This window comes from Aythya marila (genome assembly GCF_965140915.1).
Source record: "Aythya marila genome assembly, chromosome: 2".
In the NCBI taxonomy this organism is placed as follows: domain Eukaryota; kingdom Metazoa; phylum Chordata; class Aves; order Anseriformes; family Anatidae; genus Aythya; species Aythya marila.
In genome coordinates this window covers 134411977-134430849 of record NC_139043.1, presented here as the reverse complement: position 1 = coordinate 134430849, position 18873 = coordinate 134411977, and the positions used below count along the sequence as shown (strand labels likewise).

At 43.6% G+C, this 18873-nt stretch overlaps 1 protein-coding gene across 1 annotated transcript in view; it reads left to right on the top strand.

The window, feature by feature from the left end:
* The first annotated feature begins 18317 nt into the window (after window positions 1-18317).
* Window positions 18318-18873, top strand: part of NIPAL2 (NIPA like domain containing 2) — a 50062-nt gene continuing 49506 nt past the window's right edge. Inside the window, exon 1 of the mRNA XM_082754456.1 lies at window positions 18318-18651. Coding sequence (XP_082610582.1) covers window positions 18574-18651 — 78 coding nt within the window. The 5' untranslated portion in view covers window positions 18318-18573. The remainder of the gene's footprint in view (window positions 18652-18873) is intronic.

Sequence of the window (18873 nt, the reverse complement as noted above, 5' to 3'; positions counted from 1 at the left end):
AGACCATTCTTCAGAGCATCACCCTCCCCAGCTTCACCCAAATCTTTGCTTTGGGGTTCCTGCACCTTCTTGCCCCCATGCGAGGTGCCCTGCAGCAGCCTGTGTATAACCCCGTGTTCTTCAAGGGGTGAGGGTCTTGGGCAGGGTGGGGGCCAGCAGCTGTGGGAGCTCCAGGAGGTGGATTTCATGTGCCCTTTACTACTTTACAACTCAAATTGTTGTTCTTCTCCCCATGCAAATAGGTCACGAGCTCTAACAAGAACCACAGGAAAGAGCACTCTGCACTGAACAAACACTGTTCAAAGGCACCAGGGCAGTCTGGCAGTGGAGGAAGACTCCTGACTGCACTTGAGAGCTCCTCTTCACTTGGAAATCCAAAGAAAGCAAGGGCATGCTCCTAAGTTGAATAGAAGCTACAGCATAAGAACAAAATAACCATGAGAGGGACTTAGAAACCCCAACGCAGTAACCAAAAGCAAGAGATGTAGGGAAAAAAAAAAAAAAAAAGAAGAAAGAAAAAAAAAAAGAGCAAAAAAGAGCATAAAGAAAAGGGTTCGAAGAATGCACCTGATGCAGGTGAGGAAATTCTACCAAAAAATAACTGAAAATAAGAAGCTGTAAACAGATGCACAATGTAATTAATAGCAACAAGAGGACAGTGCCTTGGGAGAAAGCAAGGTGAAACATAAGAAGCCTGTTTTGTTGGGTTAGACATCTCACACAGAAGGGCTTAATAAAGCTTGAGAGACAAAGAATTATCAAAACCAAAGTTTGAATCAGAAGCAACTGACTTTGAATTGTGGCAATATCCCAGAGTTAAGATAGAAAAAGATGCCTGTATTTAAAAGGGGTGAGGAGAAGGGGAAGAGTCTGGAAATGTATAACTTAGACAACTTCGTGATGATTTAAAGTTATTCAAATAAATGCATTTATTTAGGAGAAACTAGACAGAAAATACATGGTAAGAAACAGGAACGTGCAATTGTCAAGAACAGATCACGTCAAAGCAATCTACTTTCCCTCTTTGAAAAGAAATGGACATCACGGAAAAGGCAGAATTAGATGTGATCTATCTTGACTTTGGTAAGATTTTTGACATTTTTGGATAAAATGTTCTCATGCAGGGGTTCAGCAGTCAGGTCCAGCTGAAACTGTTGTGGGGAGGACGCACAAATGGTTGGAAAATGTAATTAAAAGAAAGAAGTTCTCAAGAATTTGCTGACAAACTGGACAAGTGGCGTGCATGGGAATTCTTAGAAATCTGTCCTGGGCTTGGTATTTTCATGAATGACTTGAATGATGGAAGAAGAGACATGCTTGTGAAATCTGCACATGACTCCATGCTGGCAGGCTCTGTGGAGGCCAGGAGAAGAATTTAAAATGATCTTGATAAATTTAAGAAATGGTCTGAAATCAATTAGATGAAATTCAATAAAGGCAAGTACAAAGTCCTAGACTTGGGAAGGGAAAAATCTATCACACCAAGACAAAATAGATGCAGGAATGTCTCTTTCTAAAAGTAAGGCAATTTTTGAGCAGAAAGGACTTACATGTAAAATTGCAGTCCAATTTTCATGAATCCTGAGGCCACTAAAGTGTCAGGTAGTGAATGAGCACTCCTCTAAGGCTTCAGCCTTAACTTTCCACCTGATCAAAAGATCACAGAAGTTTTTACGTTTCCATTTCCTAAAAGACAGGGAAAGGGCAAAAGGGCAGCTTTGTTCTCTCCTGGCACTGGGACCCTTCCTTACTGTGCTACTGCTATAAGTTAAGGTCCATTTGGAAACCGCTTGAGCAAAGAATGAGGAAAAAAATATATATGCCTTTTGTTTTCTCCATAAATATCAATACATCAATATCAATATCAAGAGCCTCTCAATTTTCCCAGCTGATAATATCCTGCCTGGCCACATGGAGTTAAATCAAAGCAGACTGTCAGGGGGAAACTAGCAGGAAATGAAACGATGTAAAGGTAGAAGTAAGCATAAATGAATAAGGTCCTATCATGGAGAATACCAGGAGTACCCCAAAAAGTGATGGGAATTGCTAATGGGAAAATGGCCCTTTCCATGGCTCTGAGTGCATGTGATAGTTATTGCTGGAGGGAGATTTCATTTCCTTGGGGGAAGGCACTATTGCCACCAAATTCTGCCTGGATCCTGGTACAGGATCCAAGGAGATCCTCAGGCCAGGAGGATACTGGTGTGGGCAGGGACATCTGGAAAGACCCACTGCCAGACAGCCTGCCACCTGGGGAGGAAAGAGGCTGAGCAAGGAGGCAGGAGAAGGGCTGTCTCACTCTCCTCCGCTGCTCTGCAGCTCTGGGAGAATGAAGACATAAAGCTTTGTTTTAATGGTGTTGGTTTTGGCTTCAGGATCGACCCTCCCAGGTTGCTGGCACACAGCCCCGGGGCAGCCAGACTTCTGGGTGCTGGACCAACGTAGATGTCACCAAGCTCTCCCTGTGGGCTGATTTGGTTTTTAAAGCAGTTGTCACTAACAGTGCTCCTTTGGTCCGCACGGAGCATGGGGTAAAATGGGAGGCTTTGTAGAGGCAGCTGAAGGATGTGCTCTTTGTAGACAGAGTGACCTCTGCCTCCCCCATGCTGTGTGTGGGGTCTCCACTTCTCCTGTCATTTATAAGAAAAAGCTTTCTTGTGGATATAAAGGGTGTAGGCATTTCAGAGACCTTGGGAGTTAAGTGGGTGTAGGAGAGAGCGCGTAAGTCCTACACAAACCGGCTGAAGAATGTGCAGAAAGAGAGGAAGGGAGAGACGATGCAGTGCTGGAAAAACTGAGCAAGTGACAAATTCTCTCCCTCTTAGTAAATGAGTAAGCAATAAAAGAAAATAAATATAAATTCACTGTTTTAACTCTGAGCCAACTCTTGCCATCTTCAGTGTGCATGCTGTTCCCGGGCACCACAGCCTCCAGCGTCGTACAGTTTTAGTGCTGTTTCTGTGGGTACACAGGCAAATCCCGAGGAGATCTGTGGCTTTACACAGGACACTTGGGTTGCTACCATACCATTACATTTCTAAGCTCTGAGAAATTGATGTTTATTTCACAAACAAGCTGAAGATCTTGATGCTAATGTGCACTTGTGGCCACTCAGCACCTAATGCCTTCTCTTTCAGGGATGGCAGTTGATTAAAAGAAAAGTTTCCACCAAAAGCCCAAATAATTTCAGTATTAAATCCATCCTCTTCTCAAAAAAATGGCACTTTTTTGTCATTGTCATGTTGCTGTTGGGGCAAAACAGAGACAATATTTTACCATGTATTTATATATTTGTGTTTAGTTAATCTAAATTATCAGTATCTTAAAGGCTGTCACCCAGAGAGACTCAGGTTCATGATAACAGGACTGGCTGTTCTAAGTGGATTGTGGTTGTGTGCTGGCAAGTGGCTGTGTTAAAACTGCCTTTGCTGTTGAAAAGATGCCCTTTCTACAGAGGAAACTCATTTCTGTGCAGAGGTTTTCAAACATAATTCAAGCACCGAGGATTTTGCAGGTGGATGACTTTCCCTCTGTGTGTATTTACCTTCTCTCCTGCTGATACCTGCTGAAGAAAGAGATCATTGCTGTCAGCTCTGAAGTATCAACGTGCCTTTGGAGAGGAAAACACCACCTGTGGCTCCTGTGCTTGCTGTCTATGCTACAGGATGGCAATTTAGGTTTCCTGCGTTCTCCAGCTGAGATCATGGCTGTATTCGAGCTCCATGCTCTCCCTGGAGATGCAGCATTTCAGGCTGCTGTGACTCTGCCTGCCAGCTCTAAAAGAAGAAGGATAAATTAATTTCTTATCTCCTGAGGATGTGCTTGGTGATCCATCTAGCTTGGGAGGAGTCCAGTTCTGCAAATGTTTCTTGCCATGTTACTGTGACTTAATTTTGACAGAAAATGCTGGTTTCCCATCAATTAGCTAGGAGAGAGAAAAGCTTCCTAAACCAGGCTCTTAACTATAGATTTTCATCTATGCTTTGAGGAGCAGGGCATTACAACAGCTTCTGCTTTTACTTACTCAGGTGTAAAGCAGTTGTGCCCAAGGGAGCTTCATGTAAGGAAAAATGTCACGAGCAAGACCCACGGGATCAGAAAGTTCCTTGGTCTCCCTGCTGACAGCGTGAGAGGTCTGTGCTTGCTTTAGCCCTTGCAACACATCAAATGCAAAATATTATTACGATTATAATCATAATCTCCTTTTTCTTCCTGCAATGTGCATCTGTGTGGTGAGATGGGAGAAATTAGGTAAAAAGAGGGGGAATTAGCTCAAGTGGTAGAGCGCTCGCTTAGCATGTGAGAGGTAGCGGGATCGATGCCCGCATTCTCCAGTGTTTTATCCCTGCCCATGGCAGGGGGTTGGAGTTTAGATGATCCTTAAGTTCCCTTCCAACCTGAGCCATCCTGTGATTCTGTGCTGGGGATATTGAAGCCTTTTGAGATGTTCCTTTCCTTCTATGCCCTCCCGTCCCTCCCCACAGTGTCCCGAGAGCACTTTTTGTCATGTGTAAATGTCGAATTGTATCTGAAGCTGAGATTTCATGGCTCTGAAGTATCCACGTGTGCCTGTAGGAAATCATTAAGCACCCCTGGTCAGTGAGAGGGCCAGGGGGAATGTCACTATCAGTTGATGTACACGTTATAAATCTTAAACTGTGGGACTGTGTGAGCACATCCACTGTGCAGGAAGATTCTGCTGCTGCAGTCCCTGCTGCTGCTCACTCTGGCACCTCTGTGTGTGCCCAGCACAAGTTGCTTCTCTTCAGCACAGACAGATGTCCTCTCCAGGGTCTAGTCCAGCTGTGCTGCTGGCAGAGATGCTTTTGGTAGGGGTCCTTGTTTTTCATCCCCAAAGCCTGCTCATAGGGACACAGGTGCATGTTTTGTGGCCTAACCCCATCAAGAGCTTAGACTAGCAATTGTATCTGCTGTAAGTCACCCAGGATGACTTGAGTTGTAGAAAACACTGGACTGCTTGGAGGGGAGGGGTGCTCACATGTCCTTCAGTGTTAACAGCTACACCCAAAAGGGCAGTCTGCAGCCCTGGTGCCGAGAAAGTGTTTAAAGGAATCCACTCAAAGCTGCCATAATTAAGTTCATGCATCCCTGTACATGCACAACAGGTGTGAAGTCTCACCTGTGTTTCCTACAGTCACATTAAATTTGATTTGAAGCATGAAAGAAAAGAGCTTGTAACCTCCTTGCACGGGCATTCTTGGACATTTCTGCAACGCTAGCAGCTGAGCCCAGTGTCAGTGCTGTTTGTTGGCCTTGCAACTGGAAAGAGACACCAGCGGGATGGTTTACACTGGGAAATTACATCATGTCAGAACATGTTGCTCGGGACTCCTGGTGACTACCACAGTGTAATTTCCCGTCATAAACAAGGCCTGGGAGACAGCTGTTGGGAGGCCGAGCACCAGCAGGCTGGGCTGATCCTGCCCCAGCCTGAGCTCCTTGGGCAGCGCCTGGCCCCGGCCCACGGCATCACCCCAACAGCATGGTGCAGGCATGCTCTTCAGTATGGTTTGCTGGCTATGAGCTTCTTTTTCTTCCTTTTATTTTTATTCTTTTTTTTTTTTTTCTTTTTTAATAGCCTTCAGAGAGCTAGATGCATTTTTATTTATTTATGGCGTGTTTTTTTTCAGTCTTGAAGCAAGCAAAACCTTCTGCTGATAACTTTGGCAGGCTGCGACCAAGGAAAGTGTTGATGAACAGGCTGTGCATGCTCTGTTCTGTGACTGATTAGGGTGTCAGTGCTTTTAGGCAATGGTAAATGTGGTAAAATGCTGTGCAGGCTTCACGGCTCCACTACTTAAAACTCAATTGCTCCAAAACAACATGGGTTCATTGTCTCCCTGCCATTAGGCAACTATGACAAATATAAAAATAGCACCTACATGAACTGCTAATTTCAAATTTAATTGGGAACCTATGGTTTAATTATGGACTAGGAAAGGTAAACACCAGAGGACAGTTGGTTGTATTTTAGGTTAGGTTATTCATTCCAAAGCCATGCAAAAGGCCCCGTTCACTTCTCTTCTTGCATCCTGCACACGTGCTGCATCACTCCCAGCAGGGCCTTGGTGAGGGGTGGTGGTTGTGGGACCTCACACACAGATTCTTGGGCAAAGTTGAAGTAACATGTTGTTTTTGTGTACTGTGGTGTGTACATTATTTATAGGGTGAAGCAGGAGATTTTTTACATCAAGGTAAGGATAACTGTAAAAAGAAAAAGTAACCTGGTAAAATAAAATAAAATAAAATAAAACAAAACAAAACAAAACAAAACAAAACAAAACAAAATAAAATAAAATAAAATAAAATAAAATAAAATAAAATAAAATAAAATAAAATAAAATAAAATAATAAAAAGTCTTCAGTCAGATAGATTCAACTTTTAGAATCAACTTTTGTTCAAGGACAAAGCCTGGAGATTTTGAAGAGATGAGCAGAGGAAATCTGGGTCGTTTTTGGAATGAAAAACCTTCAGACATTGGAAAGTGGTAAATGTGGGGCAGAAGGCCTTGACTTCTGAGATGGCAGGAAGACCACATTGGACAGAAGGCTCTCCTATTGCAGCACAACACTTGGGCTTGCTATACACCTCTGTCACTTAACTCTACATTGTGGCTCTAAAGGTCCCAGGGAGAGCAGAGAGTGACTTCAGTCCTCAACATCTGAATGGAGTGCCTTGAGGTGACAGTATTTTCAAGACGAAGAGTACAAAGCTCCTACAAAGCCAGGTCCCCACACAGCATTGCTATAGCTCACTGCTGAGCACAGGCTGCCCAGAGGCTGTGGGGTCTCCTCCTTGGAGCCCTTCAGCAGCCGCCTGGATGTGGTGTTGGGCACCCTGCTCTGGGTGTCCCTGCTTGGGCACGGGTGGCACCGGGTGGCCTCCAGAGCTCCCTGCCAGCCTCAGACACTCTGGGACTCTATGTGAACTACGCAGAATGAAAACTTACAAAACTTCTAGCCACTTGAAAGTCTTTGTCTATCGTTATTCTCCATTGGCATGATAAGTAGGAAACTGTGGGTAAGAGCTTACGCCTTGCAGGGACACAATATTTAAGCTATCTCTTAGAGAAACTTTTTTCTTTATTTAATTCAAAAACACCTTCCTTTCAATTCCTATGTGTTGTTCCCTTCGTGGTTAGTTTCGCACACAATTCTGCTGGGAAGAAGCTCACAAAGAACCACTTCAAAGATAACGATGCATTTGCAAAGGAAGGAATTTGTCTCTGACAGTTCAGCAGCACCAGCATGTGCTGGAAACTAAGCATGCACCACTAGGCCATGTGCTACACATGGGGAATCCTAAACAAACAAACTGGCTATAATGTGGCCGCACACGGAGATCTAACATGATTTCAAAGTAGCTGCTTTCAGTACCTTGGAGCATTGAATCAAACTGCACGGAGCAAATAGAAGTTGCTGTTCTTCCCCATGTGATAATAATTATTAGGGGAAAGCATTAGCATCTTGTTGTGTTTGTATGGTGGAGTCTTCGTGCTGGGGAACTGTAGGTACAACCAGAATGCAAATTATTAGCAATAGCACACACAAAATACACCCTTTATTGTTGAAAACAGTGGGATTAGTGGAATCTGTATTTATATCTCCAGACAACATAAGATTGAGCTACCAGCACTGAAGTCATTTGTTGCAAGAGCTTGATGCTTGCAACATGCTGCTTAAAAACACTGACATGTCGACACAGGGAATACTTGCAAGCCGTACCTGAGGCAGATGAGTGACCTACAAAAGCTAACATGCCTGAAAAATATATATTCCATCAAAAATTTTCGAATGAAAAGTTTGCTTTTCTTTATTCTTTCTTTTTTGGTAACAAACCTGTCTTTACAGGACAATTTTCAAATGTTCATTTGGAAAACTGAGGTTGAGTCGTGCTTTTTATTTAGTTTTAAAAAAAGCAAAGTATAATTGCAAAAGAACAAATATGCATCTTCCAAGCAGCTCTCTCAGTGATAATGCTGCTAACAGTAGGAAATTCACTTTCAGTGGTAGGTAAGGCAAAAATAGCTGATGGTTATTTTAGACCGCTTTGTCCTGAATGTCTGTGCAGCACCACAAAACCGGCTAAGGTTAGGGTGAAACCCAGCAGCCTGCTGCCCTGATCCCTGCCAGTGCTGTGCAGATCTGCAGTGTGGCAGGCAGACAGAGCAGCAGAAGCTGGAAGGCAGCGTGCCCCAAACCCCCCTTCCTCCCACCACCAGGGATGGACATTTGTATCTGGGCTGGGCTGCAACACTGATGCCTGTCTGTTCACCAGGATTTTCTGTCTCACAAGCCAACCCTGTGATCTTTTTAGCAAAAAATAGAATACTTTTATTTCTTCTTCTATTTAGCAGTCTTTATTTGGATTATTTAGCAGTCTTTACATTTAGATTTCCAGAAGTAGCACACTCAGGAGCTGTGCAAGTCAAGCAAATGTGATCTCAGAAGTCCACCACAGGCTTAATGGCATAACCCCTGCCTAACCATTCCCATGTTTCAGGAGAGAGGGGAAAAGGGAGGATATGCTCATATGAAGGATTCATCCTGAAGGGAAATATATAAATGGAAAAGTCAGGGGGATGAGACAAGACCTTACACAAATTGCAAACGCAGCTTGCATCTGATGTAAAAAGTTAGAGGAAACCTGTTATAGCCTTCAAACTCTAAAATACCATTTCTCACAGAGAATCTAAATCACCCTCAAGGAAATAAGGAAAAAAATCAAAATTCCTCAAAATGTCAGAGCCCTCAAATCCCCGCGGCTTATAGTTTCTATGTATATCTCAGCTATTTATAAAGCCAATCACCACGGTTTCTGCCATACAGCTCAGTTACACACGTCCTGAGCTAGCAAACCAGTGGATACAACACTGACCTAGATAACTGTGGTAATAAGTACAGATATCTGTGCACACTTGAAACTGTGCTTATTAAACAACAGAAATTGCCGCATTTGATTTATAAAGGCATGAGTGGGTTTCTGCAAGAAACTCTGGTAATAGTTGGAAAAGACAGCTCCACCATGGGCTGGAAATGGGCTCTCTCCACCCACACGTGCATGCGGGATTGGATCACCGACCTTTAGGAGAAAGCCACAAAACCTGTTCCGCTTAGGAGAGTATATTATAGGGCAAAGGAAAACCTTGCAGACTTGAGATTTGGGTGGAATCCATTTATTCCACATGTGCAAGGACTGGATGAGGAATTGGAAGATCTGCAATGACCAAACTGAAACTTCTCCATGTGTTACACACATAAGCCACTCTTGATTGAAATCCTGTAAATCTTTTCCTTATATAATGCATTTCCTTGTCTGGTACAGCTTGATTTCAATTTATACTGTCCCTTTTTTCTTTCCATCATGTTCAAAACTATCATAAACAGTCTGTAAACTCTGTATCACAAATGGCTTTCTAATAATAATAAAAAAAAGTTATTTTCAAAAGAAAGATCAATTCCTCATGACTACATTGAAAAAGGGACACTGTCACAGAGACTGAGGTGCAAAAAAAGAAAAAAGATCTGCTCATCTTAAAATTATTATAATATAGTAAAAATGTAATAAATACAAGGAGGAATGCTCTACAGACTCTAAATAAAGGCCTATATTTCTGGCAAGAAAAGAAATGCTTTCCCCCAAAGAAGATAAATCTCATACAGCAGCCCTGATGGAGGTACTTTCTATATAAGTTGTTTTTTAAGAATGTGAATACATATTTTAATAAAACTGTCTAGGTCTACAGAAACCCCAAATCCCAGGCAAAATATATATTTTCTGCACTAATGCAGTTAGTTTCTTCTTCTGTGCAGTACTTAAAATCCATCATTTGCCTGGAGAAAATGTAGCCCCCCCCCCCCAGCCCCAGATACCCCTGCAACATCTGACAGCCCTGTTTGCTTACACCTGGTGTAAACTTCACCAAAGTAAACATCTACACTTTTGCATCAAATGCATCAGGGATCTCTACTTGCTTTTTCAGGAAACATCTGTGTCGACACACCTCGGTGAGGATGCTCTCTGAGAAAGAAATCTATCACCATGCTTGTGATTTATTGTTATTTAATGTTGTGCTGTCCAAATAATCTGAGTTTATCCACATCTCTGAGGATGTGTACAGGTTTTGTTTGCTTGGATGGTTTTACAAGGATTAAAGCAGCATTTCCAAAACACTCCAGTGAGTATTTCTATAGTTAATGTAAAAAACATTGGACTTTGATCATTGGCATGTAAAAAATCTATTTTATAATCGGGACATCTTATCTAATTTTACAAGGCAAAATGGTACATTTATGAAATCAGAACTTCTAAGGAAATCAACTTATTGAATCTTAATTTAAAATGCAAAGGCATAAAATGATTTTGTTCTTTGTATTATGAAGAAAGCTTGTTTCCAATTCCCCAAATATTTTAACGAGCAATATTGTGTATATACAAGCTTTGCAATATCAATTGACTCATTTTTAAACGTTTGAACTCTTCCCGTGCTCCCAGCACACTCACACATGTACATACATATGTGATATTCATGTTAACAATTTATTTCTTGGAGGGAAGAAACCAGTGCTTTCTCTATCCAGTTCTCCTGGAGGTTGCCTCAGGTTAGTCTAGTTTTTTATCTTTAATATTGCAGGGATTTTATGGATTTACCAAAATGCTATAATTTTTATTTTTAAATTGCCTTTTTTTTTTTTTTCCCAGATATATCCAATCCAGATCAGACCTTATCATACTGTGTTTCAGTTCACTGCCACCATATGTAAGTGTTGTCAAGGCTATAATATATAAAGTATCTGGCTCCAGGGCTGGTTTCACTGTGGTTTTGGAATACAGATTTTATAATATGCAGTTTCCTTCCTCTGAAGTCAATGGGCTATTCAGTGGAATAAGGTTACCAAGGCACAGGTTAAATCTTCAAAGGCACATAGGCACCCAAATCCTGTTTAAGGATATTCTGCTGATTTGAAGCGAGGTGCCTGCCTGATCCCCTCCAAAGGTGGGGGAATTCCCCAGGCCATAGCTAGAGCCTGTTTAAACAGTCGCTGAGGCTCTCACAGGCAATCTCATGACTACATGTCCCCTAGCCTTACTGCGAGGCCACCAACATAAGACATATGCAGAACATGTGCCTCTTCAGGTGAGACTTAACTGATGTGAACAGAGCCATCCTCACATTCCTCTAGCTCATGCTGTGGGTGAGACTGAAAGACCTGATGGATCTTTTGCCCTTGGACTGCTTGAGTATCCATGATGTAAATGCCTGCACACGTGCAGTGAGCTTGCTGCACAGATGGTCTGCATACACATGCCTCTGCTATGGACATCTGATGCTTCTGGGATGCACCAGACTGAGCAGGAGCAAAGCAGCTGAACAGCACGTAGGCAACAGTGGTGATAGTGTCCAGAAGCACCGTGCTTTTCGTGCCTTCCCTACAAACGTGCAACCTCTAAGCTGCCCCAAAGCTTCAGACCTGCTGTGGCGGTGCATGGTGACAACAGCATGTGCCTGCGGCAGGATTTATCTGCTGCAGCACGGTAGCCACGGCTGCAAAGTCTAGAGGGGTGCCAATGCTCTTGGGGTTTTTGTACTGGCCTTCAGCTGAAGCTGCTGCACACCCAGAAAATCAGCCAAACACAGGAAAATCCTCACAACTAAATTTTATCTCCAAGAGAGAAAAAGAGGCTACGTCCTGGGAAGCCCAGCTGTATGGCATTATGACTGCCAAGTCCAGATGAACCTTGCTCAGCTGCCCCCTGGGCTCTGGCTATGTTATCTGGACTTGTGCATTTGGATAGATCAGTGTTCTGACTGCTTGGGACGTGTGTGGTCAATGGCAGAGTGAGGGCAAAATCTAAGGTGGCAGAAAAATAGCTTCAGCTCTGTACGTCTTCATTAAAAAAATGCATAGAAATCTAAATCGTCAAGTCATCAGGACATAGACTGGGCACATTTGTTTTTATTACAGGTCTTGTCATAAGACAGGCAAGAAAAAGACACAGAAGAAGCATGGCTGAAGGTTCCCGAGGGTTTGCCCTTACTCTGAAGAGCTTTGGTGTTGATTTCAGTAGGAGAAAATAAAGCCCTCATATACAAAAATTAGAGTCTAAAACTAGCATAACTTGTTCTGCTCAGGCATTAAACCGGATGATGCAGAGGACAGCTTTGGTTTACTGGCACTTGCCAGAGTTGGAAAGAGTATGTCAGGGGAAAAAAAATCACAGCGCAATTTTCCTGCTACTCCTATTTTTTTTCCCTAAGCTGTCACTCGTCACTCTCTGTTCCCACCTCCTTGGTGGGCTCTTGTGTTCCTACAGGGCCAGCACAAATACTGCTGTGGTATTCAGGGCTGAGGTGGATCTTCACAATGGGTACAAAAACCAATTCTCTGGATCCACAGCAAGTTCCTCCCTTTGCCCTGGATCTGAGGAAAATGCAGGTTTTTGGAGCTGTGCTGGGAAACCCTGGGAAGAGTTGTAGATGGTGGATGGGCCTGAAGATGGGACTAACCTGTCGTAGGCCCGCAGCTGGGGAGAAGGGGTGAGGGAAGGCAGGACCAACACCCTGCTGTGTGGGGTGGGTGGGCACCCGTAAGGAAGGAAGAATCGAGCAGATCCTCAAGCAAAACCTCCCAGACAACTTCTTCCAGCTAATCCCAGCCATTATTTTCCCCACAGCAAAGCTGTACACCCGGTACATCATTTTCACAAGACAGAAGGCAGTTTTATCACTGCTCCTTTCTAAGAGGTCTTAGACACTTGCTTTCAATCATATAGTGTATGCTGACATCTGGTGGCATTCAGTAACCAAATCTTTATTAAACAAATAAGTTTTGGCTTGAAAGAGTGCGCATTCTTATTTTCATTCAGTTGGGTCAGGAAAGCAAGGATTCCTCTCAGATGGTTTCAGGTTGGGGATTAGTCTCATGCACACCTACAGGACTGGCATAGTCCTGGATTTTTTGTGAGAAACTTACGTGGGCACTGGCCACCCGGTGAGGAAGGCAGCACCAACATGGGACCTGCTCGCCTTCAGACACAGTCATTCCAGCACAAAATGGAGCAAATGGCATCATGCCATTTCTGAACATGGAGAACCACTGCACTAAAACCAAGTGATGCAAAACTACCATGGGCATGAGCAGGAACAGACACTGTAAGCTCTTAGGCAGAAACACTTCTCACATATTTTATCTTTATTTCAAATTGGAGAAAAAGAAGCAAACAACATGTATGAAGAGTGAGTGAGATGTACCAAAACCTTGTTTCATGGCAAGTGAGAATAAGTAGCATGGAGTCAGCTGTCATGGTTTAAAAGATATCCACGATGTAGCTGTTCCATTAAAATTTGGATTAAAATCATGTTTAAATTTCATTTCCTCCAGTCCTTATCCTGCTTTTGATTAGTTTTAAGAGCAGTTGATGGTCTTGTGATTTGAAGATTTTGCATTTTAAATTTTGTGTACATGGTCTGGAATTTTATGTGAAATTGTGGGTTTGATCTTTGACCTCTGTTTACTACAGTCCTGATTTGCCACTAATTTGATAGCAAGCCATAAGGGCCTACTGTAAACAAGCTGCTCACTTTACATAGCTATGTTTGGCTCCTAAATGAAGAAGTATGTATGGAATATACTTTGGGTACTGTAGCCTCCTAAAGAAATAATAAAAAACACATCACTGCTTAGCTCTCCAGGTAACGTTTACATTTGGAGAAAATAAGTTGCATGCCTAATAGAGAGAGAAAATGCAGTTCTTATACATCTTAGGTTTGTTTGTTTTAAATTGTTCTTTAAAGTATTTGAGCGCTCAGGCCATGTCTTTTGAAGTCAGTGGGAACTTTGCCATTGATTCTAAAAGGATCAGGATTAAGCCTAAATTGGTAGGGTTTAAAAGGCAAAAATGAAAATGTCTAAAGTCTACAAATCTCCCACTGATCCACCATCCAGAAAGGAAGGACAAAAGCCTTCTCCAAGGTCTGTAATGTACATCTTGATTCCAGGACTCCTGTTTTTCGTACATTTGTAGACTTCAGGATGGAAAGTAACTTCCAGTAATTGACAACATCTGGAGTGGGACATACTCACACCATGGACTTGTAAAGGTGCTGGGGATGAAAGATGCTTGTAAAAACCAGTGGACTGTCTGCCCACATCTTACAGAAGATGTCCTATGCTAATACTGCACCATGTACCTGCACTGGGCAGATACCCCAGCTCATAGGCTCAGGTCTCCAGGTACCACCTTACACACACTAACTGACACAGCAAAAGCCTTCTGGTGGACAATTGACTCAGAAACATTTCTGATTATCCTGAACAAGTTTTATACATTTTCTGCTGATAGCCATGTCCTCTGAGCAGCAGGTCAAAGCCAAGGGCTAGACTTTCTCCTTTTTTACCCAGCTGAGACCACCCATCCCAGAAGTGAACTTCCCATCATCAGGGCTCTGTCTTCACAGTGGAGAGCGGATGGGTGTAGGAACACCTATGTACCCTGGAGGAAGGGCTGCTTTCCTATTTGACAGAAGAAGAAACCATAAGCTCTATCATTTTCTGGCTTAAGGTGTCTTTGTAGCTATGACCAAAACCCAACAGTGAAGGATGTGTTCTCTTCTTAGCTAAGAATGTAGTTCATCTACAGTGATGAAGTGTAAGCTTTCTTGCAAAAGCTCTTCAGACACCCAAGTGCACTGCATGCCCGAAATGACCCAGGTGTCAGGTCAAGTTATCCATGGGTGACTGAAAGAGCCTAAGGCAACCAGAGGTAGGAAACTGAAGCATGATGGCCCTGTTGGTTCATGCGGTCTCAGTATCAGACAAGCCAAAATTCTGGGAGATGCAGGAATCAAGACCTTCCCAGATCGCCTGGACCTGAGGTCAACAAAGTAACCACTGCAGTCTGACTAGCCTTGTGACCCAACAGGGTAACACCATCTTCTGTTAACAGAGACCCATGGTTGGCCAAGGAATATCAGATAGAAATACAGCATCCAAGGAAGCAAAGTCGTGCAACTAAAACCCACAATAGTCTCTTGCACTTAGAAGTGCTCATTGCTCGGAAGTAACCCAAGTGGTTGGTGAGAGTCAACAGAGAAATTGAATGTCATTTCCCAGGCTGTGCAACCCTTTCTCTCCTACCCCAAAATGACTGGCAACAGAATGGGAGCTGTCAAAGACTGCCGTCCTGCACATGGCTCGGTTTAAAAATCCTTGAGTTTTTGTAGCAATGCTACCAACTCAGGCAGCATCTATTCCTTCTTCACAGGTCTGCTGTGGAGAGAGCTGGTGAAAGTTGTGGTTCAGTCCTGGCTTGATTTGATGCGGATTAGCCACCATCCAGACACAAACCTGTACTGCTCTTTGCCTTTGCCTGGGGTAAAGACAGAGACAGCAATAGCAAGACAGGTCACCTTTCTAAAGATATTTTCCCTGAGGTATTTCTTGAGTTACCCCAAATTCCCCACAAAATCAGGACAAAACCTGAAGATACACATGCAGGAGATCACACATTGTGCATTATCCCTGGTGCTATGACCCTGTCTCACTCCAAGGCCAGATCACTGCTGTGCTGTCTTGTTAACATATTGTGGAGCCCACTGAAAACAACTCATATTTTTTTGTGTGTGGCATCGCAGTGGCTCTAGTTTATTCTAGCTGCTCACCAGGCAGAGGAGACACCTGCATGGAAGGACTCTCAAAGAGAATTCAACTCTGAGCAGAAGCTTGGAGCACAGCTGAGCTCTACTGAAGGCTGGAAATGATGCTCTCAGTCACAACATCCCACAGATCCTGCCTTCTGCTTCCACCCCATGGAACATTTCCTCAGACTACCTTGAGCATCGGTCCCAAGGGATTTAGAACCTTTATGCCCATCACTTCAGTATCACTTGCAGCCTGAAATCTGCAATGCACAAGTACAGGGACCTATGCACATACTGAGTTGGTTTTACTAATGGACGGTTGTAACTGAGCAGAAATAGCTTCTAAAATGCTGTTTACTTTCCTATTAGGGCTGGCTTAAAACCTAAAGAAAGGTTGAATTCATCTGAGTAACTTTGAGCTCTTATATATGCAAGACAATCTGAGATTTTAATAAATAAAGCATGCCATAAGGGCCCCTGGAGTGTTTAGACAGAGTGGGCATGTCTGGACCCAGTGCAGAACAGCGATCCATCACTGCTAGATCAATTTCAAAAGCAATTCAACAAGGGCTCCACGTAGACAGCATTACAGAAAACCTGTTCCAATAGCTTTCTTATGCAAGAGAAAACCACAGTCACATTTGTATTTTAGGCAGCGACCCAACGAGAATGAAGCAAAACAACGAGAACTATCCCCAAGAGATATTTTGGGCTGCTCCCTTCCTCCCACTCCCCTCGGATTCCTTTTCGATCTCTTACCAGTTTGTGCATTTTTTGGCAGTGGAGGACCATACTGCATAGGTCACTGCCAGCCTGGTGGGGACCACTGTGGCTCGTGGCCATCAGAGAAGGTTTCAGACCCTGGCCTGGGGAAGTGCCAGCCTCTTTTCTCCCCATTTTGAGCTGGAGCAGATGTGACTGTAGGTGATGGAGGAATGGGAGAGCTTTCCTCAGACCAGCAACCTTTGACAACCAGTTGCTGCTTTTCCTCCTCTCCCCAGGATCTGCTATCCAACAAGTGCAAATTGAGAATGACAAATAAGAACATTAGCCTGGTGTTTCTGCTAAAATGATCCGCCTTGAAGTAGCTGATGTTGACACTTAAATTGTCAGCAGACTTCCAGTTTAGCGCTCCAGTTAGAAGAATGGGTCCATTCACACTTCCCTCTGAGCTATTGTTTCAACTCTCTCTAGACTGGGCAAATATCACTGCGGCAGTTTACACTCCAGTTCCACTTTAAAGATTTTTTTTTTTTTTGATTTTTTTTTGCAACCATAACCCAAATTGCCTAGAAACTTTTTTTTTTTTTTTTAATGTAAGCTTAGACTCCAGAGAATAATTACGTAACACTGTAAAAATAGTCTGCAGCAATTTACATAGCCATGAAATATTGGAGCTTTTTTTTTTTTTTTTTTTTTTCCCCTTCAGTGTACCTATGTATATGCGGCTTCAGCTAGCTCCAGTATTTACAGAGGACTCACTGGAGTTGTGATCAGAGAAACTGGTACTTCAAGTTGGACTGCACACACGAACAACACATTTCTTGTTATAAGGCAAAGTTTCCTATTTTGCGGTGTTATACCATCATCTGACTGAAGATGACTGTCCTTGCCACCTCAGCCTCTCCCATATCCCAGCTCACCTCTGGCTGAATCCAAATAACATCCCTGTAGCTAACACAGGTACTGTTTATATAGCAAAGCAGGAGAGCATTGATTTAACTTCAGTTTCTTTCCTGTAATTACATGTTCCTTCCATTTTCAAATACATTAATCATACTGAGAGTCTGTATCCTCATTTGTCTCTCTGCAGTCAACTTTGCTGCTGCTTATGTCCATTAGGTATAATACCTCCTTGTCTGCTGGAAGCTCACTCCCCAGCCTCCTCTGCTGCTTGTTGTCTTGTTCTCTTCTCTCCTCATGCATCTCACTGATGGTAGGACCACCAGGCACACTGGAACCAAGAATCAATCCAATTTCTTCTACGTAACAGCAGGACAAAACTCTCTGCTGTAGCAGGTGGTACAAGAACTGCCCCCCAAGCCTCACCTCTTACAGAAATTTTCAGGGCTTTGGACATTTTCAAGCCCAGCTGACCAACATCCCAATGCTTCAGATAGAAGGTAGAGGATCACATGAGCTCTCTAGATAAACAAGCAGTTATCCTGTCCAGAGCCTGAAGATGCGATGGCTTAATTTTTGCTTTCTGTGTTTCTTTAGAAGCCCATTTCTGTCCCCCAGTGTAACTCAGCCAAGCTCCTATCTGACTAGCTCCTAATCTCCCATTTAAGGAGCTTTTCTGGTTGTTTTCCTCAGGAGAGCTTAAGTGATTTAATCAAAACTAACTGAATGAATGGATAAAGCCACAGATTGGAAACAAACCCATTGCCTGAAATCTCTGCAAAGAAGCTATTCAGGAAATGTCTACGAGCAAAGAATGCATGACAGAAATAAGAATTTATGCAAGTGACTATATGAATATGGAAACAACAACTTCCAGCTCTGGTAAGCTATCTGTGAGGAGTGAACAATTTGGTCATGAAATTTAGGCATTGATTTGAAGGAGTTAAATTCCCAGGCTGCCTTTTAAGAGCAGGGTGGGGCATTGGGGAAGTCAGAGAGGGAGGAAAAGAAAAAAGAAAAACAAAGAAAAAAGGCACCTGAATGCCCTAGGAAGGAGCAGCAAAACCTGCTGACCAATTCCCCTTCCTCTCCTATGCACCCTGATGTAAATCTTCCCCAGCTGAGGGTCTCCTGTTGCCCTTGGTCACGCTGCGTGCCCCTGGGTGCAGGGTGACCCACAGGCACAGCCTTACCCACACCAGGAAGCAAGTGCCACGTCCTCATCCTGCTCGCCTCTGCTGCTGGCCACCTGTCCCCGCTGGCGTGACAGGGGGCTGAGGGCAGGGACATGGGCATCCTCCCCGTTTCGGAGCAGAATGTGTTCTTTGAGGGGCCCCTCTCCGGCCCCTGGTACAGCAAGCACAAGGTAAGTGCCCTGCAGCACCAGGAGGAACAAGTGGGCTCAGGGAGAGCAGGGAAATCATTTCAGCTTCTCCCCACAGTCCTCTGAAGAGCCCCTCCCAGCACCCCTTTGCTGCTGGCACCTGCTCCTTCTTCATCCCAGGCCTCCTTAGCTTCCCCCTGCAAACAGCCATGTCCGAGCACTAACAGGGCTGGGAGCTGTGCTGCTCTGTGCTACAGCATTGCT